The sequence below is a fragment of the Meles meles genome, chromosome 1 (assembly GCF_922984935.1).
Source record: "Meles meles chromosome 1, mMelMel3.1 paternal haplotype, whole genome shotgun sequence".
Taxonomy (NCBI): domain Eukaryota; kingdom Metazoa; phylum Chordata; class Mammalia; order Carnivora; family Mustelidae; genus Meles; species Meles meles.
This window is the reverse complement of record NC_060066.1, coordinates 207,459,881-207,485,460: the sequence shown is the minus strand read 5'-3', so window position 1 is coordinate 207,485,460 and position 25,580 is coordinate 207,459,881. Positions and strand designations below refer to the sequence as shown.

Sequence of the window (25,580 nt, the reverse complement as noted above, 5' to 3'; positions counted from 1 at the left end):
TTTGCTTCTCTACAAATGCGTTGTCCTTTGTTCAGGTGTCGTGTAAGCAGAGGTTCCAAATACCCCTTTGACTCCTCCGCCAACTTCCTCCCCTGCGCATGTGCACTGTGTGGGTTAGTAAACTTCTGTTTGCCTGTCCCTTGTTGGTCTGCTTTTCGCCTAATTTGCCTGGCCCCACCTGGAGAGCCCTGGAGGGTAGTCGGAGAAAGTTTCTCCTCTGTTGCAGACATGAGACCAGGTAACTTAGTCGGAGGGCTGGGGGCAGGAGGCTTAGGTCAAGGTTGTCCCTGCACACGACCCTATGCCTTTGGGAACGGGTTGAAGGTTGGACCCACTCTCCGCCTGGCAGGGAACGGATACACACAGGACATGGACTGTGCTGCATGTTTTGCCTGGTGTTTAATAGAAACCTCATGGTCTGGAGAGGGAATGACATCCTCTCCCTGTCACGATGCTGCAGGTAAGACTGACGTTGGGTGATACACAGTCAGGCCCAGTTCTTGAGGACCTGCCCAGGTTCAGGGGCTGTGCTGTGGGTTTGAGGCCTAACGGGCCAACTCCATGCCCTTGGGCTCTGACTGACGAGTCCTGAGGTTGGCATCCGGGTCCAGACGTGTGTGCCTGGGAGCCTGGCATATTTCTCCTCCATCACGTTGGTCTCTCAGCGGTCGCATCTTGAGCAGCTGAGTTTCCCGTCAAACTAACCACTCTCGACACAGCCGGTCCAGACGGCATCGCTCCGTGATTGGCACAGGGAGTTTCCACTCGGGGAACTGGCGAGCAGGTGCCGTGTGCCAGACCCAGGGTTAGGTGCGGAGGGTGTGAACGTGAGGGACAGCCCCCTGTCTTAGGCCGTTTCTGTAGAGTGGGCCGGTGATACAGGACCTCAGGGCTTTGGGTTGTCAGCAGCAGAAGCCGACTCCGGTGAGTTCATCCCAAGACAGTGAGCTCAGAGGCCATGGGAGGGTTCACGGGACAGGAGGAGAAGCTGAAGAGCTGGGCCCCACAAGGACAGGGGTGGGCACCAGCCTCGGGGATCTAAAAAGCAGGAAACATAGGCCACGGCTACCTCTGGGACAGATTGGTTCTCACCATTTCCCTTATCTTAGTCAGTATCAGGTTGCCTTAGCCTGAGAATTTCACTTGACTTCGGCTCTCTGTCTCCTCCTTTGGCTCAGAGTGGACAGGATCTTGGATTGGTAGCTCACCGAAGCTGTGTGCAGTGATGGAGGGGACCTCCCACAGGACACTGAGTTTCTGTTACTGGAGGAAGGGGTAGGTGCTGTTGGCAAGTGAAAACCAGGGTCTATGTGTCATGAACTGCAGGAGTATAGAGGAAAATGCCCAACCCAGCCCCAGAGGTCAAGGAACAGTTTCTGGAGGAAGAAACCACTAAGCTGAAGCCAGAATGACAACTGAAGTTAGCCGCAGGGCAAGAAGGAAGCAAAACCTCACAAGCTAAGGGCACTGCAGGTGCAAAGGCCCAGAGGCACGCTCTTCCCTGTTGGTCTCTAGGAATGACAGGTCATTTTGCCCAAGGACTTGTGTTTTTAAGGATCAGTGTCCATCCATCCTTGAGCTCCCCAAGGTCAGCTGAGCATCATGGAAAAGGTCAGGTCATGATTTCCTGCTTCCCAGGGAGTCTGCAGGATTAAATAAAATCTTGGGCCCTCCTACACTGAGAGCTGATAGGAAGAAAAATGCCGCCGCAGCCCTGAGCGCTTCGATGATCCCACCTTGGCTGCAGTGGGGGAGGCTGCTGGTATTGAGCTGCCTGAGCAGATCTGCTCCGGCGTTAGTCACAGATTGTGACTTGACAGCTTACAGCAGCTGTGATCCGCACCTATCGATTATTTAGGAAACGGAATGGAGCCGAGATGGCCGGGCAGCTGCCTTGTTGAAAACCTGCTCTTGTCGCATTTCATCCTGATGGGAAAGGGGGGAAACACGATCCAGCTTAGATCTTGTCCATGTGTCCGTGGATAGCAAGCGGCTTTTACTCACCGCCTTTGATTAATCAGCTCTTTTACTCGTGTGAAAACGCCAGACACCCAGGAGCTCCTTGGAAGGAATTACTGTTGTTCTCCTCTCAGGCGCACTTGCTCTGTATTGTGTCCGTTGGGCAAATGAAAGCCGGCGATGTCTCCACTGGCTGTGCTTGGATGAATTAGCACTTCACCTGCAAACTGTGTTGCTCTGATTAAGCTGAATTTGTTTCCTACTCTCCCCCCAGCCCAGCCGTTATGAGGTTGTTTCTTCCATGCTAACGACCGTGGGAGCCTCGGGAGGAGTTTGGGCCCCTTCCGCTCAGGGATCCCTTGGCCTCTCCATTACAGTCCAGATTCGGAAGGGGCAAGGCCAAAGAGAAGGACAGGAGCTGCGTGGTGCCAGCTCCAGTGTGGACAGACGCCCGGCTCCTGCCTGCGGCTGATGAGCTCAGTGGCATCCGGACGTGCAGGGACTGTCCTTTAGCTGTGCGTGGGAGGCAGACAGACCCCAGCGGGCAGGAGTGTAGGCGGAGGCCTGCTGGAACCTCAACGAGCTGCGGGCTCTCGGACAGAATTGTGCCCTCTACGAGGAGAGGACGGGGCTCGCTGAGTCCGTTAATCTGCTTGGGCTGCCGCGACAGAGTGTCACAGGCTGAGTGGCTAAAGCAACAGAAAATTATTTTCTCACCTTTCTAGAGGGCAGAAGTCCAAGATCAAGGTGACTGCAGGGTTCTTTCTTTCTTTCTTTTTTTAAAGATTTTATTTATTTGTTAGAGCAAGTGAGCATGAGCAGGCAGAATGGCAGGCAGAAGCAGGCTTCTGGCTGAGCAGGGAGCCCGATGCAGGACTCCATCCCAGGACCCCGGGATCATGACCTGAGCTGAAGGCAGACACTCAACTGACTGAGCCACCCAGGTGTCCCTGGGTTGGTTCTTTCTGAGGGCTGTGAGGGAGAATCTGTCCCAGGCTTCTCCTAGCTCCTGGGGGTTTGCTGGCCGTCTCTGGCAACCCTCTAGAAGCCTCACCCCGGTCTCTGCCCTCATCTTCACATGGCGTCGTCCCTGTGTGCATGCATGTCTGTGTCCGAACTTCCCTTTCGTAGAAGGACATCGGTCCTGTTGGACGGGGGCCCACCCTAAGGACCTCGTCTTAAACTAGACGACGTCTGTGAAGACCCTGTCTCCACATTAGGTCACATCCTGAGATACGGGGGGCTTGGACTTTAACATGTATGTACTTTTTTTTTGCTGATGGGGGGAGAGTGATTTAACCTATAAAACCTACCCTGGGACTAGTTATGTGATGATAAGTCTTATTGTTTAAGCCTTGTGAGCTGGGGGATGGTTCCCCGTAGTCTCCCTGAATGGCTGGCAGAGATCACAGCAGCCCCGCTGGGTCTAACCTGCCGTGACGTGGTTTTCCCTTCCCACCGCCATGTCCTGCTGGGAACGGTTTCCTTTTCTTGCTGTTGGAGATACTCGTGTCCAGGCCCAGGAACTAGTGTCTTCTTGCGTGAAGCTTCCAGCTCGGGGGCGGCGGGGGGGGAGCACACGCAGCTACCGTGGTCCTGAGGGGGGAAGGAGTTCCGAGCGTTTGGAGAGGCAAAGAAGTAAAGTAGCACCAGCGTCTGCTGGGAACGCGGCCTCTTCTGTGTGTGGTCGCCACACCTCGTCCTGCTGGCCCCGTTCAGAGGGGCTTTTTCCAGGGTGTCCTCCAGGTGTTTTGTCAATGACCTGATGATGGCACTTGGTGTCACCGTGGTGAGGCTGGACCCTTGCTTAGAACGCTGGAGTCCGTGCCTGATTTGTGTTAAAAACCTATGTCCAGGGTGTGATGCCAAAACAATGAACACTGTTATGCTGTAAATAAGCAAATAAAAATAAATAAATAAATAAATAAATAAATTAAAAAAAAAAAACCCAAAAAAAAACCAAAAACCTATGTCCAGGCACTTGGAGCTTCTTGCACTGGTCTAAAGGGACACAAAGCTTGGAGCCAGGTGAGGACATCGCGGTGGCCTTGGGGTGAGAAGCACGAGCTCTGGGCTTAGCAGGAGGAAGGGAGTGGTGGTGGGCAGGGGACAGCGGGAGAGCCCTGAGAGTGTTTGTAAAGCTGTGCGTGTTTTTCTGAAGAAAGACTCGTGTGTTTCATCAGAGTCTTAGAAGGAAGGCTCGGACTCCAGCCCTGCCTTGGGCGATGTTTTCAATGGGATGCTGGTCTACACTACATGCAGGACATTGGTTCTTGGTGTCACTTAGGATACAGATCTCAAGGGAAGTGCGAGGTCCAACCGCATCAACATGGTTCCCTTAGGTTGGGGTGCACAAGGATTGCCCGGAGCTCAAGTTGGATGCAAGCCAGATGGTCCCTACCATGGACGAACCAACATCTGTTGTCCTCTCCCGTAGAACACAGTCTGCCCTCGTGGTCAGTTCAAGGCACTGCCAGCTCTGACACAGTCTGGATTTGATTCCAAGCTCTTCCCCTCCTGACTGTGACGATAGGGGCCCTCGCTGTTCTTCTGGATCTGTTTTCTCGTGGAAAATGGAAACGAAAATAGCTTCACAAGGATGGTGTCGAGGTTGACATAAGATCACGCACGTGAAGGGCTTGACTCCGAGCTTGGGACCAAGCGTCTGAAATTCAGTGTTACGAGGGGAGGGAAAGGTGGTGACGTGTAGAGGTCACCAACCTCTGTCCTAGCTCCTGAACCTTGCCTCTGTCCCTGACCTGCTAGTTTTATGGCTGTAAGGTGGAGCATCATTCTTCCATTTTGTAAAAGAGCCAAAATGTCCTTTTTGCAGAGCCATTGGGAATGTCAGTGATAACGTGTGAGAGGCCTGACTGAGGCGAGTTCTCCTGTAGCAAACGTGAGCATTACTCTGGCGCTGGGTCCTTTTGGGTGGGGGTTATGTCCGTCTCCTGTGGCTGCTGGAACAAACCGTCACGGACTCAGTTACTTAAAACTACATGTTTTCATTTTCTTATTGTTCCGGAGAGCAGGAGCCCAAAATAGTTTGACTGGGCTGATCTCAGGACGTCCTTTGGGCTTCTGGAAGCTCTGAGGGGGAATCCAGTTTCCTTCTGTTTTTCTCATGGCCACGGTATTCCTTGGCTCATGGCCCCACCCTCCATCCTCAACGCGTACCCCTCCTGTCTGTCATTACATCGCCTTCTTTCATCCAGAGGAAGTGACAACTTTGGGACCACCTGGACCATGCATGCTGGTCTCCCCCGTCTCCAGAGCCCTAAGTCGGTCAGTTCTGCAAAGTCCTTCTTGTCACAGAAGGTAGCGTCACAGGTTATGAGACATGAGGATGTAAGATTCTGGGGGGGCCGTCGTGCAGCCTTCCACAAGGGGTTAACCTGTCGGCTGTCCGTCTGTTTCACAGTGCTGCTCTCTTGCCCATTTCTGCTCATGGCATAGAAGCAATTGTTTTTCTAGACCTTGATGTGGGGAGGAGGTAGGCAGTGGGGTGAGTATACCCCAAAGCAGTGGTTCTCAAAATGTGGCCCCTGGATCAGGAGTGGCAACATCACTTGGGAACTGGTGAGAAAGGCAGATTCTCACCTGAGACCTCCCCCGTCAGACACTCAGGGATGGGATTCAGCGCTCTGGACTTTTAACAAGCCCTACCTTGCGATGAGGCCTTTATTTTAAATTTTGATATTGGATTCATTGTGAAATTTTTTGGCATTCATTTTGATCTCGAATGAATATTGCGGTAGGATACACTGTTGTGGCTCCCAAAGGTCTGCTCCTGAGGTTGAATGTCTCACTCGTCTTACCCTCGTTCTGGCCCTGGAGAAAGCCATGGTCATCATGTCTCACTCCAAGATCTGGGTCCTGAGATCTCCCACCTCTCAGTGGGTCCTGAGTAACGGAGACACTCAACCTACAGGGCCGATCGGAGATGTATTTCATGAGGCAGTGATGTGAGACCTCGGGGTGGAGGGCCAGGGGAAGGGGAAGCAGCATTTCAGGCAGAGGGCGGCAGGTGAAAAGTGAGGTCCTTGGAGGGAATATAGCATGTAGGAAGGATGGGAAAGACCATGGTGCCATGTGACTCCCTTAGCAAATGTTTACTAAGCTTCTAGAGCTTTCAGTAGTCCGGAATTTCAGCCCTGGTGTTGCACAGGAGGAGCCTGAGAGAGGCAGCTAGAACAGAGGTTAGGTCTCAGCTTGCCTGTGTGATGTTGCTGAGCGTGCCCCGGGCAGTCTTCCTCCCAGAAATGGTATTTGGCACCTAGCAAATAAGGCAGGGAAAGTACAAAAGGCCACGTGTCTCATAAAAGATGCGTTTAGCACTGGTTTCTATTTCAGAGCTAATAGCATTAGCTGTTATGTAGAAAGTTAAGTGAACACAATTACCCTGTTTTAATAACAAGGTTGACAGCCCAGCCCTAATCCTGGAGGAGCCTTGCTCTGTGTTTTGAGTTTTCTCCAGCCATTGAGTTCTTAGTCCCAAGCCAGCTCGTAACCTCACATCTCCGTTGCCTGGAGTGGTCCTGGTGTAGCCCGACATACCAGTGTAATTGTTAATAGCGCTTCCTTTCACCTCCCAGTGCCCCGGTTTAGGCAATAAATGACATGATCACCATAGTGATACAGAACTGGGAAAACTAAACGGGACTTGATGGTGCAGCTCCCGACCAGCTCCTTAGAGAAATCCTCCCTGGGCGGAGGGACTGTCCACGAAATCTCAGACTGCCCATTCATCCACGTTTGTGGGGCTGTCCATGCCGGAGATTGTGCTAAAAATGAGGCTGAAGGACATGTTAGGAACCGATACCAGCATTTTTATAGGATATCAGTGTTTTAACATACTCAGGGAAAGCTGAAGTGGAATGAGGGGGAAGGGAAGACGGAAAACGGCATAAGATAAAGCACTGTTCACAGTCATTTAACAGCTCAGTTCGCAAATGTTCAGCTTTTTTCCAGTAACAGTGGCTGGGGAATAGGAACCTTTCCCAGTGAAAGCTAATATATTGCCCAGACTCAGTGTTTAATTAGCTTAAAAATTCCAGCTGTACAACTTTGCAGTAGACAATGGGAAGGTCCCCTCACTTGTCCTGTTGCTTGAGCTAAGAGCTAAGTTTGGTGTGTATCGACTTGGACCTTCCAAAGTGACTTCTTGAAGTACAACACCACCACAGATGAGAGAACATTATTGCAAGCCCCCAGGTGTCCCCTGGGATCCTCCCTATGCCCCATCTCCCTCCTCACTAAAGATGGCCGGTGTCCTGACCCCTTACACCAATGGTTAGATGAAGTCCCACAAGACAAACTAGATAGACTCATCTGTGTAGTTCATGTCTGGCTTTCCCTTTCAACCTTGAGAATCATCCATGATGCATGTTATCTACTTCCATTCCCGAGCGTATAGAGTATACAAATTTATCTTGAATGACTGCTGATAAAACTATGGATTGTTTGCAGTTTGGGGCTGTTCTGAGGAATGGATGCCTCCGTGAACGTTCTGATGAGACGCGGCATGCATTCTGTCAGATGTCTACCCAGGCATAGAATTTCTGGGTCAGAGAGCAGGTGGGAAGGTCAGTTTCAATATGTCAGATGATTTTCCAAAGCGTTCACTCAACCTCATGCTTCCACCAATAGTGTGAGAGTCCCTGCTGCCTGACACCTTTCCCAACACTTGGAATTGTCGGTCTTAAATTTTGGCCCTTCTGGTGGGCCCTTCTGATAGTTATTTCATGGCGGTTTTAATTTGCCTTTCCCATTTTAAATATCCTCTTTTGTGAAGTACTTGTCTGAGTCTCTTGTCTGTGTTTTTATTGAGTTCTTTGTCTCACTGATGTGAGGGAGTTCTTTTTGTAATGAGAGTCGGAATCTTTTCTTGGCTGTTGGTGATACAAATTTCTTCCCTTTGTCAAGAGTCACTGTTATGAGAGTGGAAAGACAAGCCACAGAGTGCGTTCAGTTGTTGACTTTGGCGTAGAATTATCAGTCTTTTTCCTTATGGTTAACACTTTTTGTGTCTTATTTAAGAAACCGTTGCTCATCCCAAGTTCATAAAGACAATCTTTATTATCATCAAGAAGTTTTGTTTTCTTTCTCTTTCTTTAAAGATTTAGGTATTTGAGAGAGTCAGAGAAAGGGAAAGAGAGCGTGGGGGGTTGTGCACAGAGGACAAGCTGACTCCCTGCTGAGCACAGAGCCTGACCAGGGGCTTGATCTCATGACCCTGTATAAGGACCCCAGCCAAAATTGAGAGTTGGACACTCAACTGTCTGAGTCACCCAGGCACCCTAAGCAGTTTTGTTTTAAATTTCCCATTGGAATCTATAATCCATCTAATAATTGACTTTCAAGTATGGTGTGAGGTTGGGGTCAAATTTTACTTTTCTTTTTCCATGTGGATTTCCAGTTGAGGACCACTGAGCATCTCTGTTGCTCTGCCATGGTGGGTCACCTTCTGGACCCTTTTTTCTTGTCTCGCTCTGCCATGGTGGGTCACCTTCTGGACCCTTTTTTCTTGTCTCTCAGTCCATTTATGTATCCTTGGGCCAACAGCCTACTCTCTTAATTACTGATGCTTAAAAATCTGGATTACTTGGTCTCTCAAGTGGTCTTCGAGAGATCTTGGCCTTCTGCCTTTCCAAATAAATTTGAGAATCATTTTGTCAGTTTTCATTGAATATCTGTTCAAATTTTAGTAAGATTAAATCTAGATCAACATGGGGAGAATTGAGCATTTTATGACATTGGATCGCTGAATTCATGGCCTAATGGTGGATTTCTTCATTTGTTTAGATTAGTTTCTCTCCATCTTGTAGAGTTTTCTCTAGAGTGGTGCTGAGTATTTTTTATTAGATTTAGTTCTAGTTATTTGACATGTTTCAGTGCTATTATAGTATAAATTTTTTATTTTCTGTTTTATGTACAGAAATATGATTTATGTTTTCTATATACCTTATATCTAACAGCCTTGCTGAATTTATTCTAATAATGTATCTGTAGACTTTTCTTTTTGGATTTCCCGACAACAGTCATGTCATATGCAAATAGGGACAATTTTATTTCTTTTATTTCAAACCTCGAATTTCATTTTTTAAAAAATTTTATTTATTTATTTGACAGACAGAGACCGCAAGTAGGCAGAGAGGCAGGCAGAGAGAGAGGAAGGGAAGCAGGTTCCCTGCCCAGCAGAGAGCCTGATGTGGGGCTCGATCCCAGGACCCTGGGATCATGACCTGAGCTGAAGGCAGAGGCTTTAACCCACTGAGCCACCCAGGTGTCCTGAATTTCATTTTTTTAAAACTTTCAGTATAATGCTGAATAAAAGTGATGATAGTGGTCGTTCTTATCTCAGCCCTGGTTTTAGGGGGGAGCTTTTGACATTTTACCATTATGAATTATGTTTTTGTATATTTACCATTATGAATTATGTCTTTCTGTGGGGTTCTTTTTGTTTTTAGTTAGTTATGTTGCCTTTTTATTTATTTGGCTGTTTCTGTCCCTATCCTGGCTGGGAGGAGACTGGTTAGATTTATTTATTTTTTTTTAATAAACTTTATTTTTTTAGAGTAGTTACAGGTTCACAGAAAAATTGAAGGAAGGTACAGAAATCTCCCATAATCCCTCTGGGCCCCTACATGTACTGCCTTCACCATTATCAATACCCCCATCAGAATAGTACGTTTGTTATAATCGATGAACCTAAGCGGGCACATCATTACACCCAGATTCCGTGGTTTCCATTAGGGTCACTCTTGGTGTTGCACCTTCTATGGGTCTGGAGAGCTTTGTAATGATATTATCCATCATCATAGTGTCATATGGGGTCTTTTCTTTTTTTTAAAATTTTATTTATTTTTATTTGTTTATTTTCAGCATAACAGTGTTCATTGTTTTTGCATCACACCCAGTGCTCCATGCAGTACGTGCCCTCCCTATTACCCACCACCTGGTTCCTCAACTTCCCCCCTCGCCCCCCGCCCCTTCAAAACCCTCTGGTTGTTTTTCAGAGTCCATAGTCTCTCATGGTTCATCTCTCCTTCCAGTTTTCCCTCAACTCCCTCTCCTCTCCATCTCCCCACGTCCTCCATGTTATTTCTTATGCTCCACAAATAAGTGAGACATATGGGTCTTTTCATTGCTCCAAAACCCCTCTGTGCTCTGCCTATTCATCCTGCTCTATCGGCTTTTAAAGTATGTACTCTTTTTCAGTTAGAGGAAGTTTCTCTTTATTTCTTTCGACATTTCTTTGAAACTTGAAAGCCTGGCACAGGGACAATTTTTGTAATGTTCTACATTGAAAATGTATATTTGGCCGTTGTTGAACACAATAATCTATATGTGCCCATTGGTCCCTATGTTAATTATGTACCATTTTGCAGTATTTTCTGCTTTTTTATTTTGTTTTTCTATTTTTCACTTGTGGGTTTATTTTTCCAGATAGTTTATCCCTTTTTTTTTTTTTTTTTGCCTCCTGTTTTGAGGTTTCTAGAATTGATCATTTTGTTATTAGGAAGGACATTTGTGGTTGTTAAAGCTGCTTTTCCTCTGATAGTAACAGTGATAAACCCCTTTCTTTTCGGGTCCCTCTTCTCTCCCGACATCTTTCTGACTATTTATTTTGATATTCTTTGATCCCCTCTATTAATCTGGTGATCATATACCCTTTTCCTGTACTCTCAGTGGTTACACTAGGAATCCTAACACACATTCTTGTCTTATCAAGGTCTAGTATACACTAATGCTCCTGTGTTTTCCTGGACAAAGCAGGGATCTCAGAACATTCTAATTCCACTTCCTTCTCTCAATTTCTAAGCCATTTTGGTCTTTTATTTTATCTCTACATGTACTTTAAACACTGTCGTGCATTACTGATATTATTAATGGACAATAAATTAATCTTAACCAGTAATAACTATAAATATGTATGATTGTACATTAATATTACATGTTAATATTAATTTATATCTAAGTTAGATTTAGCTACATCTACCCTTCACTTCTCTTTTTTCCCTTCCTATAGCTCCAAGCTCTCATGTGGAATGACTTCTCTTCTCCCTGGAGAAACTTCCTTTAGTATATTTTTGACTGGGTCTGCTGGTGATCAGTTTTCCCACATTTATTTAGTCTGAAGATGTCTTTATTTCATTTTCATTCTTGGAGGATATTTTCACTGGGTATAGAATTCTATGTGACAATTATTTTCCTTCAGCACTTGGAGAACATCATCCCAGTAACTTCTGGTTTCCTTAGTCGGTGTTGCTGGCAGGTGTCTGTCTCTGTGCACTTAGAGGGTAATCTGTTCTCTCCTCACCCCACCACCAGCTGCTTTTAAGACTTTCTCTGTTGCTGATTTTCAGTATGTGACTGTGATCTGCCTGTGTGTGATTTTCTCTTTATATATCCTGCTTAGGGTTCATTGAGCTTCTTAAATCTTTAGTCAGTTTTTCTTTTCTTTTTTTTTTAAGATTATTTATTTATTTATTTATTTATTTATTTATTTGACAGAGAGAGATCACAAGTAGGCAGAGAGGCAGGCAGAGAGAGAGAGAGAGAGGAGGAAGCAGGCTCCCTGCCGAGCAGAGACCAACGCGGGGCTCGATCCCAGGACCCTGGGATCATGACCTGAGCTGAAGGCAGAGGCTTTAACCCACTGAGCCACCCAGGCGCCCCTAGTCAGTTTTTCTTAAATACATCAATGATCTCTTCCAATACTACTTCTACCCCATTTTCTCTTCTCTCTTTCTGGGATGACAGTTACACCTGTTTGACCTTTCCACTGAATCGTTCTGTCTCATTCTTCTCTGTGCTTCATTCGGACATTCTTCTGTTTTCCTAGCTCATGAATTCTCTCTCCCTCTGTCTAATATCAGTTTGGCTACTTACTTTTTCAATTAGGTGACTTCTTATAGTTTCCATTTCGCAGCCAAATTTCTTTACCTTCTCCTGTTTCCTTGATCATTTGAAGAAAACTTACCATAGTCTGTATCTGAGACTAGAGTTATCTGGATTACCTCTCATTGTCTTTCTCTTGACTCTTGCATTTTTGATTATGTTGTCTTTTTGTCTGGTTATTTTTCCTCAAACCTACAGAGAAACTGCAACAATAGTCCAAAGAACTTTCCCCTCACGTGTTGTAGACATGATGCTCCATGAATCCCAGGTATTTTAGGGTGCTTTTCCTGCACATCGGGACATTCTCCTCTTCAGCCACAGTGCAGCCATCACACTCAAGGAATTAACATCCATCTGCCATTACAATATGGACTCCATTCGAGTTTTATTGGAATGATTCATGATCACAGGTTGCATTTGGTTGCCCTGCCTCTTTAGTTGCTTTTGATCTGGAATGTTTTTTTGATTTTTTTTCTTAATAGCTATGACCTTGCCACTTTTGAAGGTTACAGGACAGTTATAGGATGTTCCACAGTATGGGCTTCTCTGATTGCCTCATGATTAGATTCATGTAATTGACCTTTGTTAGGGAAGTTGTGGAAATGTCCTGCTGAGTTTGCCTTCTGCACCCTATTCAGTGGGACATGATTTGGTTATTCTATTACTAGTGATGTTAACTTGGGTCACTTGATTAAGATAGTGCCTTCACTGGGTTTCCCCACTCCCTTTTCACTTTGCAATTAAAGATATTTTATAGGGACATAGTTTGAGACATTAAGTCTACTGTTCCTCATCAAACTTTCATCTACAGTTTTGGCACTCATTGATGTTTCTTGCCTGATTTATAATTTTGAATAGCTGTCAAATGGCAATTTTCCAGTTGCGTTGTTTAGAATACATTTATCAGTTGGCATTCTGCTATAAAGAAGAACTTTCTCGCATCTATTTATGGATTTATTTATGTGTGTATATGTGCATGTATCTTTATGTATTCATCCATCTGTCCATGTGGATTCATAGGTTTCTATTTAACGGATTAAATTCATTATTATCATTTTTTATGCTTGGACTAACCTTGATTTGGCCAGTGGGAGCCTCTTTAAGCTGGCTTTCTCTGTGTTTTTTTGAATGTCTCCAGCCATCTTTGAATATTTCTAGACTTTCTGGCTGAACAAGACATCAAGCTCTTGTGTTTTCCTCATCTCAGCCTTGGAATCAACCACCTCTGGTTCCTTTTAAGGAAGGGTGGGATTTAGAACCTGTGAGATCTCATTGCTCCTGCGGTGTCATGGCTTGTGGGCACTCCTGGGGGACAGAACTAAGGCCTATAAGTGGGGTCTGTATACTGACATACTATACATATACACACACATCTAAATCTGGATTTATTTCTTTGTATATTTTTATATTAGAGAATACACACACACACACACACGAGGATGTTTGTGTATTTATACCTCTATCTATGCCATGCAGTGTATGCCTTCCTTGTCTTTCTTGAGCTTTGACACCCACCCCCCCATCCTTACCTTACAGATTCCCCCTCATCTTGCTTGGGTTCTCACTCAGCATTGGCCCCAGCATCCCCACCTCAGGCATGGATTTTTATCTTTCTTATCCCCTCATCTGGATTGAATTGAAATACTCAGGAGGGAAGGAAAGTAGATGGCTGGTTATTTTTGATTCAGTGCTAGAAAGTGTACCTGAAATTAGAGAAATAATTTAAGACCTAGGATTGATGAGACTGAATTTAAGTCCCATTCCTCCAGAGGAACATTATGTTTATTTCTACAGTTCACTCATGACAGAATGAAAGGAGCGTGGCCTAGATTTACTGATCAGTGACTTCTCTAGCAGAAGAAAGGCTCACCCTTTCTAAATGAGTCTGTTTAGAAATTTAATTAAACTCCTCTTGAGCCAAGTCCTACTTTTGCTTTTTGCCTTTGCCTTTGTTAACTTTAAGGTTACTAGGATAACTTAGCGCCATCAAGACATGGTTGTATAACAGGTGTTGTACGAGACAGTTCATGTGAAAGTCCAGAATAGGGACATTCATAGAAACAGTGACTCATGGCTGCTTCGGTTGAAGGGGGCTGGGCATTGGGGGTAACAGACGAAGTGTATGGGTTTCTTCTTGAGGTGAGGGGTATGTTCTAACATTGTGCTGATGTTTACACACATTTGGGCACATACTAAAATGCATTCAATTGCATCCCTCAAATAGGTAAGTTGTATGGCATTTGAATTTTATGCCACTAAAACTTGGGAAATGTCTTGCAAAAATGACATTGATGGTGCCTTGCTTGGAACCCTGAGTCAACACGGTGACCTCTGTGGACTGCGCAGCAGTAGCCGCGCAACTTCTCAGCGAGGCTGGTGACAGCCAGACACAAAGCAGAGACCCAGTAGAACTGCTCCTCTTGGGGATCACCTGTTCATGGCTGTATAACCTTGGGCAGAGCACCTGAATTTTGCTACGTGCAGGTTTCCTCAGCTGGGAATGGGGCATGTTAGCATCTTTTATTAAGTGAGAATGTCCATGGAGCTCATGGCACGAAATAGCCTCTGCCGAGTGCTCTTTTGCTGTGAGACACAAAGCATCACAGAACAAGCTGCTCTGAGCTCAGGGTCACTTTTTCCTCAGTTGTCCTTCACTTTGCCTCTACCTGTCTATGATGCCTGGCCATGCTGCTCTGCACCTTTTGGGAACTATGGGTCATAACGGCTGATGGGTTGAGCCTGATCATCAGAGAACTGGTTTTTAACTCCTCTGGGAGTATGAAGTCTCAGCAAAGTCAAGGGAACCCTCTGGGACAGATCAGTTTCAAGTCTGAAAAAGTATCAGGGGAGTTTTAAAAAATATGCCTATGACCATTGATTTGAATTAGAGTGAATTTTTATCTTTCCTCATCTAAAGAGCCTTAAGTGGCCTTTGGAACCTTCCGGCATAACAGCATTTAAAGGAGCGTTGCCCAAATGACTTGCTTGTGCGAACCCCTCCTCCCAACCCAGTCTTTTCCTTCTACTGAGGCAAAGCCCACTTCTGTTCTCACATCCAGTTGACATAGTCCCCCCTCCCTTGAAGGTTTTCCTGAAGCTGCTAACACTCATCAGTATTGGAATGGCAAGACCTTTCGTGATCTTCACTTCATAGTGTGGTATGTTTTTCTGCTTCGATTAATCATTCTCTGTGTTTATCGTGTCTGTACAGATTATGTGTTGCTTCTCCCACTCTTTCCTCGTTTCTCCCCTCCACCCCTTTCCATGCCCCACCTCTACTCCATCGGCCTGTGGCTAGCATCATGTCAGGTATTGAACAGTTAATTAATAAATGACCTTGATTAGCCCAGATGTAACAAACCCTGAGAGTCAGTAAAGGTTTTCTCTAATGTGGTTTTCTTTTGCCCTTTATCGTTGGAGGTGTTTTGAACACCTGAACACGTCTCTAGGAGAGATCGGCTTGTATTGTAAATGAATGCACACTAGATTTGGTATAACAGGAAGGCATGCATCCCGCAGAAAGAGGTGTCTGCTGCTCCAGCTGGTTACTAACAAGAGACACACAGATTCAACACCATCAAATCTGTCATGTCTTGAAAAATCGGAAAGCTGGGCTTTTAAAAATGTTGGTCACTGATCTAAAATGTTACCATTGGCAGCACAGTATGGGAGAGAGCTAGCAGAACAAGAGGGAGCTTAGGAAGAGACCCATGGGTGCGGGAAGTTGATAGATAGTGAGGTCACAGTGGGGAGAGGACATGTTGCGAAAAAGATGGTTTTGGGAAAACTGGTTCACAGTCTTGAGAAAAACAAAGGTGGACCCTACCTTATACCAGATATAAAAGTAGGCTCCAGATAGGCCTGTGTGTGAAAGGTACAGCTGTAAAGGATGCTGACTTTGTCGCCTCAGGGAAGGAGGTTTTAAGCAAGGCCCTCAAAATGGACTGTAAGTCCAAGAAGCCATGAATTGGATCACATTAAACTGAAATATTTCTCGCCCGAGAAAAGACACCTTGCACGAAGTTATTAGTCAGCTGCCTGACAGAGAGGAGATATCGGCAAGGTCTAAACGACCATCTAGCAAGGTCACGGGAATCAACAGCAAAGTCAGAAATGAGAAAAATGATGGGAAAAGTGGGTAGAGGCTGTGAACAGGAAATTTCCTGAAGAGGAAGCCTCAGTGTTAATAGGCTTTCCAAGGAGTGCTCAGCTTCCTAGTAATGAAGGAAAGCAAATCAAAAGGATGAACTATGACTTTATACCATTCGATTGCCCAGCTTCCTCATTTTTGCCAGCAGTGTTTATTGGTAAAGGTGTTAGAAAGAGGGACCCCATGTGCAGCCCTCGGGAGCCATTCTGGACGAGTACTTGGCACCATTTCCTGAAATCAGATTTGCATATGTTTTTGGATAATTCCACTCCAGGGGGAAAATCTTGCCCAGATACGTCCCTCCCCGTTGATGCCACTTATCCTGGTGTAACTCCTAATAGTGATTCCATTCATTTCGGTGTCCTGACTTGGGTGACATACTGAGGACTGGCCATTAGGTGGCATCATTACTGTGTTGTTTATGGTCTCAGGAAGCAGGAGGCAGCTCAGGTGCCTGGTGCTAGAGAGCGTGTGAGATTTCCTACATGGAGCACCCTGGAGTGGGGATCAGCAGTCGACTAGGTGCGCAGAGGGGGAGGAAGAGAGCCCATGGTCTTCCAAAGGAAAGACCTCTGTGGGTTGAATTAGGGTATAAAGGCTTACCTTGAATTTTTTTTTAAAGATGATTTTTTTAAAGAGCAGTTTTAGTTTCACAACAAAATTAAGAGGAAGGCACAGAGCTTTCCCAAAGACCCCCTTGTGCATGCCTCCCTCCTCGTCAGCCTCCCCCACCAGACTGGGACATTTGTTTCAGCTGCTGAGCCCGAGGCTTCACGCTTGCTGCTGTGACTCTGGGTTTAGACAGATGTATAATGGCACGTATCCATCCTTAGAGCATCATACGGAGGATTTTCATGGCCCTAAACATCCTTGGTGTTCCTCCTAGTCATCCCTCGTCCCCACAACCCACCTGGGGTTTTCGTGGGGGCGGGATCGGGCATCACAGGTAGGATGCATTAAAACCTGCGGAGCCGCGCAGACATGGGAAGCCACCCCATCTCCCATCCTGTGTGGGGTTTCTGCCGTTCTCGGGAAGTCTGGTCTCCTCCTGGAGTGCCTTAGACCTCAGTTGTCGTAGGGAAGGGTCTCTGATGTTCTGTAACGTCACAGCTTGGAGAGGAGCCTCCGCCGTACCCGAAAAGGGCGAGTCGGGCATCCAGGCTATCTTAGAGCGTGATCACGAAGCCGACTCATGAGCTCCCGGAGGGTTGGCGGGGCTCCCTGTGCCTCGCCTTCGCCATCCCACACAGCCCTCTGAGCGGCGCTGAGCTGTGCCACTTGCTGGCAGAGAGCTCCAGTGGAAAAGCTCCCGTCTGAGAGCCTTTCTGGCCCGCGCCTCCGTTGGAACTTTACTCCCTGTATCTTGAACACTGAAGAGGCAAATGGCTTTTCAGCCGAAACCCTCCCCGGGTGCCATGCCTGCCCCTGTGCCATGTCCCGTTGTCCCTCCTGGTGGGTGCTGTGCTGCCAGCGTCCTGCCTACCCTGCAGCCAGACCCCCGCCAAGAGTATCCAGAATGCCGGAGAAGATGCGGTGTCTGTCTGTCTGTCTGTCTCTCAAGTTAGCACCCTTGCGATCCGCACATGGGATGGCAAAGAGAGGCCGCCCCCACTGCGGCAGCTCTTACCGTCCTGGACGGGTGGGCAGTAGTCCTCCTTCCCCGGCCCCGCCCCCTGTCCAGGGGAACTGTCCCTTCCGGGTGGAGCAGGTTGATCGTTCTGGGCCCAGAAGAGGTCGGGGTTGATGAAGGTGCAGCGCCCAGACCACATCCGAGTCACTGGGGTGCCGTGGGCGTGTGTGGCATTTGCCATCTCCGGCTCTCTGGATTTTGTTGCTGGTGTTCTCCTCTCTGTGTCTGGCACGTCCTGGGCTTTGGGCAGGAAGAGGTTACAGCACCAGGAACCTGCTGGGCTGAGTTAGCACTTCCCTCTGCATCCAGAATATCTCCCAAGCACCGTCCCTTTTGCATCACGGAAAAGGGGTGGTGGTGTGGGCGGGGTGGGGGGGTGCGGGCTGCAGGAGGTCGGAGCAGCTCTTTAACCCCGTCTGGCTTTCCTCCCCACAGCTCTGCGAGGAGGGGGCCGCAGGAAGGGAGAGGCGTTGGGAGTGAAGGATGCGCGAGCCAGGGACACCTCTCGCCAGAGCTGCAGAGTGCCCGTGCTGCGCCCGCCCGCCGCCCGCGCTCTCCGCGCTCTCCCCGTCTGCATCCGGCCACCCAGGGGCGCGCACACGCTGCCAGCGGCTCCCGGGCTCCAGGACGGCGGACCGCAGGGCCTCTGTGGCGGGAGCCATGGGCCCGTGAGGCCAGGTCTCCGGGGCGCCTGGAGCGGCCTCGGCTGTCTGCCCTCCTCGCTGAAAGGAGACACTGCGGGGAGCAGGCAGCGCTTTTCCTGCAGCCGGCGGGGACCTGCCGGGGCCTGAGCTCTCCCGCCAGCCGGCCCTGGAGCTGCAGCATTGCCACAGGCTCTGCCCCTTCCAGGTGGCGCCCAGGAAGGCAGAGGGGGCCGCGTCCCCGTCATCCCTCCCAGACGAGAGGAAAGGACTCCTGGCGGGCAAAACTTCGGTTTCCCTGTGCGTCTAACTCTGGGGTGTGCAAGATCTGCCAGACCATAGAGGGTTTCATTTTTTACTTGCTTGGTGTTTGAGAAAAGCTGCAAGGAGTGAGTGGTAAGAGGAAGAAGCATTATAAACTTTGGGAGTGGGGGACACCTTCTTGGAAGTGACAAGTAGCCTCAGACCTGCGGTTCCAGGGCCAGTGACGACGTCCTTGGCTCAGACACTCTGAGGGGTCTGGACGCTGCCACATGACCCACACCAAAGACCCCAGGAGAGCCATGGAACCCACGCTGGCGCCATCCAGTTCTGCCACAGGCCCGGTCACCTTCTCCCACGTCTTTGGTCAACAGTGCCAGCTCATGGAAGCAGGTAGGAGGGGGGCCGCGTGGGGAGCGGGGCGCCGGCCGGGGACCCCCGCAGCGGAGGCCTCTGTGTCTGTCTGCCGCGCCTCTCCCCGGATGTTATTTACAATGTGAACTTCAAATGGCCTGTGACGTGATGGCCTGACATGTTCACTTTAAAGTTTTTAGGACATGCCACCAGACAGAACGTGTCACTGGGACACGGTCAGTGAGGGCCCCCATTTGTCTTGTCATCTCTTTCCTCTGTGGCTACCTGGAGCGTGAGTGTGGGTGCATCAGGAGGGGTCTGATGACCTGGTGGCTGGGATCCTCTCTGGGGGGCAGGCGCCAAGCCCAGACTGGTCGTTTTCTGTCAGCTTGCCTCTCTGCTGCCAAGGGAGGCATGCAAGCCGGGCCTCTCCAGCCGGCATTGGGGGAACTTAGCTGCTCACGATCGTGTCCATTCTGCAGCCTCTCCCAGCCCTTGATTCTGCCGCAGGGAGACCCCGTTGCTCTTTACCCCGACTTTGTCTTCCCAAGGCTCATATATTACACAGAGGGGAGACTTGCGGTGGGCTGTAGCCTCCCTCTGCCAGCCATCTTGCTCGGGTGTGCATCGGTCACAAGGAAAACCAGGTGAGGGTGTGTGGCTTGGTGCACATGGTCACGGGCCTGGAACCCAGAGACCACTGGACAGGTGCTTACGGTTCAGCTGGCGTCCCGCAGGATTCCAGGTGGCCTCGTGTTGGCCCAGTTCCCTCCTCTCTGAGTTCGTTCCTGTTGGGAGAAGGACTACGTGCTCTCCAAAGGTTTCCTGGGTGTTCAAGGGTTAATTGTGCATTTCATGTATGAGGCAGGAAGGTGATGAGAAGAGCACTGTATGAGGAGTCTGGAGGCCTGCATCAGTGTTGATGAGACATTTCACAAGGTGGCTGTGTGACTGTGGCAATGGCAGGCCCCGCGGCTTCCCCTGGGCCATCTGTTTCTAGCTACGAAATGAGAACTGGACTCAGGGCAGCCTGGTCCATCCAGACCTTCCTTTCCCAGGGCTCTGAAGTCCCCGCACACGGGAGGAAACAGAGGAGCTGGTGTCTAGGGACGGAGTGTGTCTGCACAGGGCAGCAGCTCGCGGGGTGGGTGTGTGCGGGCTCAGGAGCTAGACTGCCATGTGTCCCCAGCTTCACCGGTTACAGGCTGCGTGACCTCAGGCGGGTGACTTCTCTGTCTCCATTTCTTCATCTGGAAAATGGGGAGACATATATTTCGTAGAGTCCTTGCAGAGTTTAAGTCCGTGCGTGGAAAGCCTTGAACCGCTGTGAGTGGCAAGTGTTTATTAGTGTTTCTGGAGGACGTGGGGGGTGCTGGGCACACGTCCTTCCACGGGCCAGCCGGGCACCCCTGACTGCGGAGAGCAACACAGCTGCCCTCACTTTGAGGGGATCGAAGCGTTGAACTCCACGTGCACCGGGACTCTGGCTTGTCCAGAAGGGTGAGAATCTGTGGATTCTTGGGTCCGTGATGGCTGCGGGGCCTCTACGTCCCCACGAGAAGGAGGCCTGGGAGCTTGCCTGGACCCAGATTTCATACGCCTTCTTCTCCTCTGAAGTTACTGTGAGAAGGCAGATTGGATTTCCAAAGTGCCTCGGTGCTGCCCCCTGTGGCTTTACTCTGTAAGCTTTTGGAGGCACCCAGGCCTCAATCAGCCTGTGAAATCCTCTGTCTCCTTTGAAAACAAACCAAAAAAAACTACTAAAACCAAAACAAAACAAAACCCCTTTATGTCAAGGGAGCAATGCAACACGGGATAATAATGACCCGCAGTCTCAAGGGAGAATTCTCTCCCTGAAGAAACGTGAAGAGGAGTAAGAGCCAGAAAAGCTAAAGTCAGAAGAGCTCACTCGGTTAGTAGGGGGAAGGGGCCGAGAGGAAATGGGGACCTTCTCCAGCCAGTCACTTGGGGGTCAGTTGGCATCACAAATGAGATGCTCCATGTGTGAGAAATGATGTCACGGCTGCAGGGGCTCGCCACTCTGTCCACCCCGTTGGCTCCCCAGCGAGATTCAGCCTTTCCTGAGCTCCCACTCTGTGCTTCCTCTGCACGGTTTCTAGAACTACAGAGCCCGAAGAGTGAGTCCAAAGGAGACACTCTTCCTCCAGGAGACGTTGGTGTGCTTGGTAAATGTAAAGCACATTGATGAAAAGAGAATTCTACGTGCTGTGACTCTTTATCAATTCTGGTTTTCAACAACCCTTCCAGTAAGTCTTACATAAATTATCTTAATTTTCAAAAACCCTAACCCTTTTCTACAGACAAGGGAAACACTCAGGTTGTCTGTGTGCCCACGTTCATCCCTCTAGGAAGTAGAGTAAGGGGAAGGTGAACCCTGGTCACACGCCCAAGCCTGTGACTTTAACCATGAACACATGTGGTCCCCAGAGATGACTTGGATTCATCTCTTATGTCTGTAAGTCTTCCATGTCTTAGAAGAAGTTGATTCTTTTTTTTTTTAATTATTTTTTAATTATTATTTTTTTTTTTAAGAAGTTGATTCTTCAGAGATGGAGCAGTCAAGGATGCTTGGTGAGGTGACGATGGGTGAGGAGCATAAAAGGGCCCATCAGATTTAGGGGAGCAGCAGTAGAACCCTGGCAGCGAGGGTATAGTTGGGCATGGGTGGGGCCAATGACAACTCTGACCCAGTTCATGGTAGCAGGATTGCGATGGTCTGGTGGGGCCACGGAAAGAGTGTGGCATTCTTTCTCATTCAGTCCCAATTCAGCTCTTTTGAGCTGGCTGTTTACTGGTTGTGTGAGCTTGATGAGCCCCCAAACCCTAGACCAGGAGTTGGCAAACTGTGGCCCTGGGGTCAAATTCGGCCCACTTCTTGCTTTTGTAAATAAAGTTTTATTGGTACACCCCCACATCCATTCATGTTCATTTTATCTGTGGCCGCTTTTGTGCTATGACAGTAGAGTTGAGCAGCTGTTATAAGACCATGTTGCCCGTAAAGATGAAAATATTTGCTATCTTGCCCTTTGCAGAATAAAGCATGCTGATTCCTGCCCTCGACCCACATATGTAGCACAGAGTGGGGGTAGATAAAACTTGTGTGGGACAGTGTGGCAGGGCTTAAGCCATGCCTCCTTGCTGGCACCTTTGCGACTACACGGTGCCTCGGTTTTCTTATTCCTCCTCCGACACCCCTGCCCCACTTCACCATGCACAGTAGGAAACATTTAAGAATAGGGCCGAGGGGCGCCTGGGTGGCTCAGTGGGTTAAGCATCTGCCTTTGGCTCGGCTCATGATCCCAGCGTCCTGGGATCAAGTCCCGAATCGGTCTTCTTGCTCCACAGGGAGCCTGCTTCTCCCTCTGCCTCTGCCTGCCTCTCTGCCTACCTGTACTCTCTCTATCTCTCTGACAAATAAATAAATAAAATCTTAAAAAAAAAAAAAAGAGTAGGTCCGAAAGCTCTAGTAATGGTTCCCGCTGTGTTCCCAGACCTGTAGCACGCGTGGTGGATGGGCTCGTGTCTGCCTCCTCTTCACGGCCGCCCTGCAGGCAGACGGAGCCTTTCCTATTTAATGGGTGAGTTTAGATGTTGGGCGGCCTTGGGACTTAAACCCCAGGCAGCGCAACCCTAATACCTGTGCTCAAAAAGGGCAGTCCATGGGGCGCCTGGGTGGCTCAGTGGATTAAGCCGCTGCCTTCGGCTCAGGTCATGATCTCAGGGTCCTGGGATCGAGCCCCGCGTCGGGCTCTCTGCTCCGCGGGGAGCCTGCTTCCTCCTCTCTCTCTGCCTGCCTATCTGCCTACTTGTGATCTCTCTGTCAAATAAATAAATAAATAAATCTTAAAAAAAAAAAAAAAAGGGCAGTCCTGAAGCTTCTGCAAAGGTTTTTTGTTTGTTCGTTTTGTTTTGTTTGTTTGTTTGTTTTTAAGTGTCTTGTCTTTCTCAAGGAAGTGGAGAGAGTGACCTTCTGGCCCTTTTGTTGGCTTTGATGCTGTTGTTCACTCTCATCCCCCCCCCCCCCCACCGGAGTCCTCCACCCAATCAGGAAGGCTGGCCCTGCAAGTTAGTTCTCTTCCGTTTCTCACCTCCAACCCAAATTTCTCCCCTTTCCTCTAGGCCCTCTTGTAGGGCAGAAAGGTAGGAGAGGACTCAGCCTGGAGGCTGCCGCTCTTCATTCCTCCTGCCTGACTTCCTTCAGGTGGGAGCTGAGGGCCACACCCCCAGGCCGGTCGCTGGGGACCTCACCGCATTCTGCATCGCTGGTTTGGGCTGTCTCTAGCACCTGATGGAGATGCTGGGGGAAATCCAAGGGGAGGGGCCGTGCAGACTCCAGCAGGTGTGATGTTGGTCTCAGTGTAGATGAGTGACTCCACTTTCCCATCCCCTCCTTGGTTCCCAAACTGTTAGATGGGGGAGACCCTCTGACCTGGGGTTTGGCTGTGTCTCTGCTGCAGGCTCTTGACTGAGCCCTCGGCCTGACAGTCTGTGGGCCATGGCTCCTGGGGGCTTCGTCTCCAGTACCAGGCTTGGGCGTGCTGAGCCTCCCCTGTGTCACTCTAGGTCCATTTCCAGCCCGTCTTATCTGGCTGCCGAGCGTTTCCGCAGGGCTGTTTTCCTTGACCAGAACACATGAGGTCATTCTGTCCAGTACAGACGCTGACGCTGTGTGACGTCAGGCCCGGCTCCAGGATGAGGATGGAGGAGCGGAGGGAGCAGGAAGGTGAATGGGCTTCCACAGCTGGGCTGCTGTTCTCTTGCGTCCCTCTTGGATGTCGCTCAGAAACCCCCACAAGCTCCCCGTCTGCACCGTTCCTTAAGGATCGTGTAGAAGCTCCAAGGTGTGCAGGCCATGTCTGTCTGTCTGTCTGTCTCATAAGTCAGGCTGATGCCTGGAGCCAAGGTCTGGTCATCTTTTGAGTTTATTACCTGGTTCCTTCTGAAGGCTGCCACAGGAACCCCTCTTCCTGCCTTTGGAACCGTGTAGGGATTTATCTGCATGTGCCGCCGACATGAATTTGGAAGCCACTTGCCGTATTTTTGACCAGGAGAGGAGAGGACTAGGAGTTCTGCCGCGAGCTGAGCTCACTGGGCGCTTTTGCAAACTAGATGAAGACGCGCAGAGCAAGGAGCCCTGTCTCCTGTGTTTCCGTCTGTGGGAATGGGAGCTCGGTGTTAAGGTCTCCTTTTAGATCCCCAGGAGATGGCTGTCTGGGACCTGTTCCTTGCCTGGCTGTTTCTGCGACGGGAACAGCAGGTTCTGACCTTCTGGACCAGGGATTATGGTGGTGCCCGCTGTCAGCTGAGCATCAGCGTAGCTGACGCTAGATCGGGTGTTTAGTCCGTGCTCCTCATCACGCCCAGTGCTCCCGTGTTCCCTCATTTCCTCCTCCTCACATCCTTGGAGGCCAGTGGACGTCATCCCCATTTCATTGACGAGGAGACTGAGGCCCATAAAGGGACGTGTTTCTCTTAAGCAGTCAGTGGTTGGGCCAGGATTCAAGCCATCTGCATCCGAAGTCTCTCCGTATTCCCCTTCGGTCCTTGAGAATTCCTCTCGGGATGTTGAGCCCTGAGGCCGGCAAGTGAATGTTTGTCGAACGGACGTGGCCTCTGCCGTAGCAGGAGTTCTTGGAGACAGTGTCCTCCCTCCACGCGTTTGTGGCTCAGAGGGGGCGTGGCCTTCGTCTTGTGTTTGCACAGTTATTCACAATGTGTTGCGTCATGGTGTGACTCCTGTTGGTCAGCGCCTTCTGTATTAGGCTCTGGGCGCCCCGAGGTCGGGAACTCTCATGACCGCTTCTTCACGTCCTCCAGACCTCTTGTGGCGTTGGCAGCCTTGTCATCCTTGTCAGTAAGACCACGGCCAAAGTGTTCGTCCCCTCCCAGGCATGGTGGCCGCCTGCTGAGAGGCCGTTCATGTGCAGTGGTGTGAGCAGAGCCTGGCAAAGCAGACTTGCCGGTACGCTCCTTCTCCTTCTCAAGACTAAGCCTTCCTGGCCCTCGAGTTAGCCTGTGGAATCGGGGCCATGGGGAGAACAGTTTATCCCAGGGGTCCTTAGGGCTGATCAGGTCAAGAACTCTTGACTCCAGGCTCTTGAAGGGGAAGAGGCCTGTTCGCTGGTGGGAAGGACAGTGTGGCGGGCACCAGCTGCCCACTGCCCTCTTCAGCGTCTCCTCCCGGCTCAGTCTCCCACTCTCAGCTCCCACGTGGGGTTTGCTCAGCGTCCCGGCGACCTCCCTAGGATGCAGCTACTGTCAGTGACTCCCCCCCCCCCCCGCCCCCCAGTGTCAGACCTTGACCTCAGGAAGCTCCCGCCTGTGGTGTCTGTTTGAGGGGAAGGCAACAGGGACAAGCTGGGTGCTTATCACAGTGGAATAAATCACGTGCACGGGAGTCCTGGCTTATGAGCAGCCCGGTCTTCCCACAGGTCCTCGTGTTAGAAGTGGCAGGTGCTCTGTTGTTGACTTCGTTCTCCAGAGACCTGTGTGTCAGAGGCAGGGCCATGTGGTTGTTAGGATGGACTTAAGAACTCAGCTACGTGGGTTCAAATCCCAGTTCTCCTGTTCACTTGCTGTGTGACCTTGGATAAGTCGCTTAACCTCTCTGTGCCACAGAGTCCTCATCTATAAAAAGGAAATAGTGGTTTACCTACTTCAC

The 25,580-nt window shown here is 49.4% G+C and overlaps 2 protein-coding genes across 4 annotated transcripts in view; both read left to right on the top strand.

Moving 5' to 3' along the window:
* Window positions 1–18,672, top strand: part of PRDM2 (PR/SET domain 2) — a 163,909-nt gene extending 145,237 nt beyond the window's left edge. For both annotated transcript variants that reach the window (XM_045999689.1, XM_045999671.1), the window contains one exon: window positions 18,078–18,672. In XM_045999689.1, the coding sequence (XP_045855645.1) occupies window positions 18,078–18,657 (580 nt within the window). In that variant the 3' untranslated portion in view covers window positions 18,658–18,672. The remainder of the gene's footprint in view (window positions 1–18,077) is intronic.
* Window positions 18,673–18,768: 96 nt separating this feature from the next.
* Window positions 18,769–25,580, top strand: part of KAZN (kazrin, periplakin interacting protein) — a 1,041,121-nt gene continuing 1,034,309 nt past the window's right edge. For both annotated transcript variants that reach the window (XM_045999723.1, XM_045999754.1), the window contains exon 1: window positions 18,769–18,937. In XM_045999723.1, coding sequence (XP_045855679.1) covers window positions 18,817–18,937 — 121 coding nt within the window. In that variant the 5' untranslated portion in view covers window positions 18,769–18,816. The remainder of the gene's footprint in view (window positions 18,938–25,580) is intronic.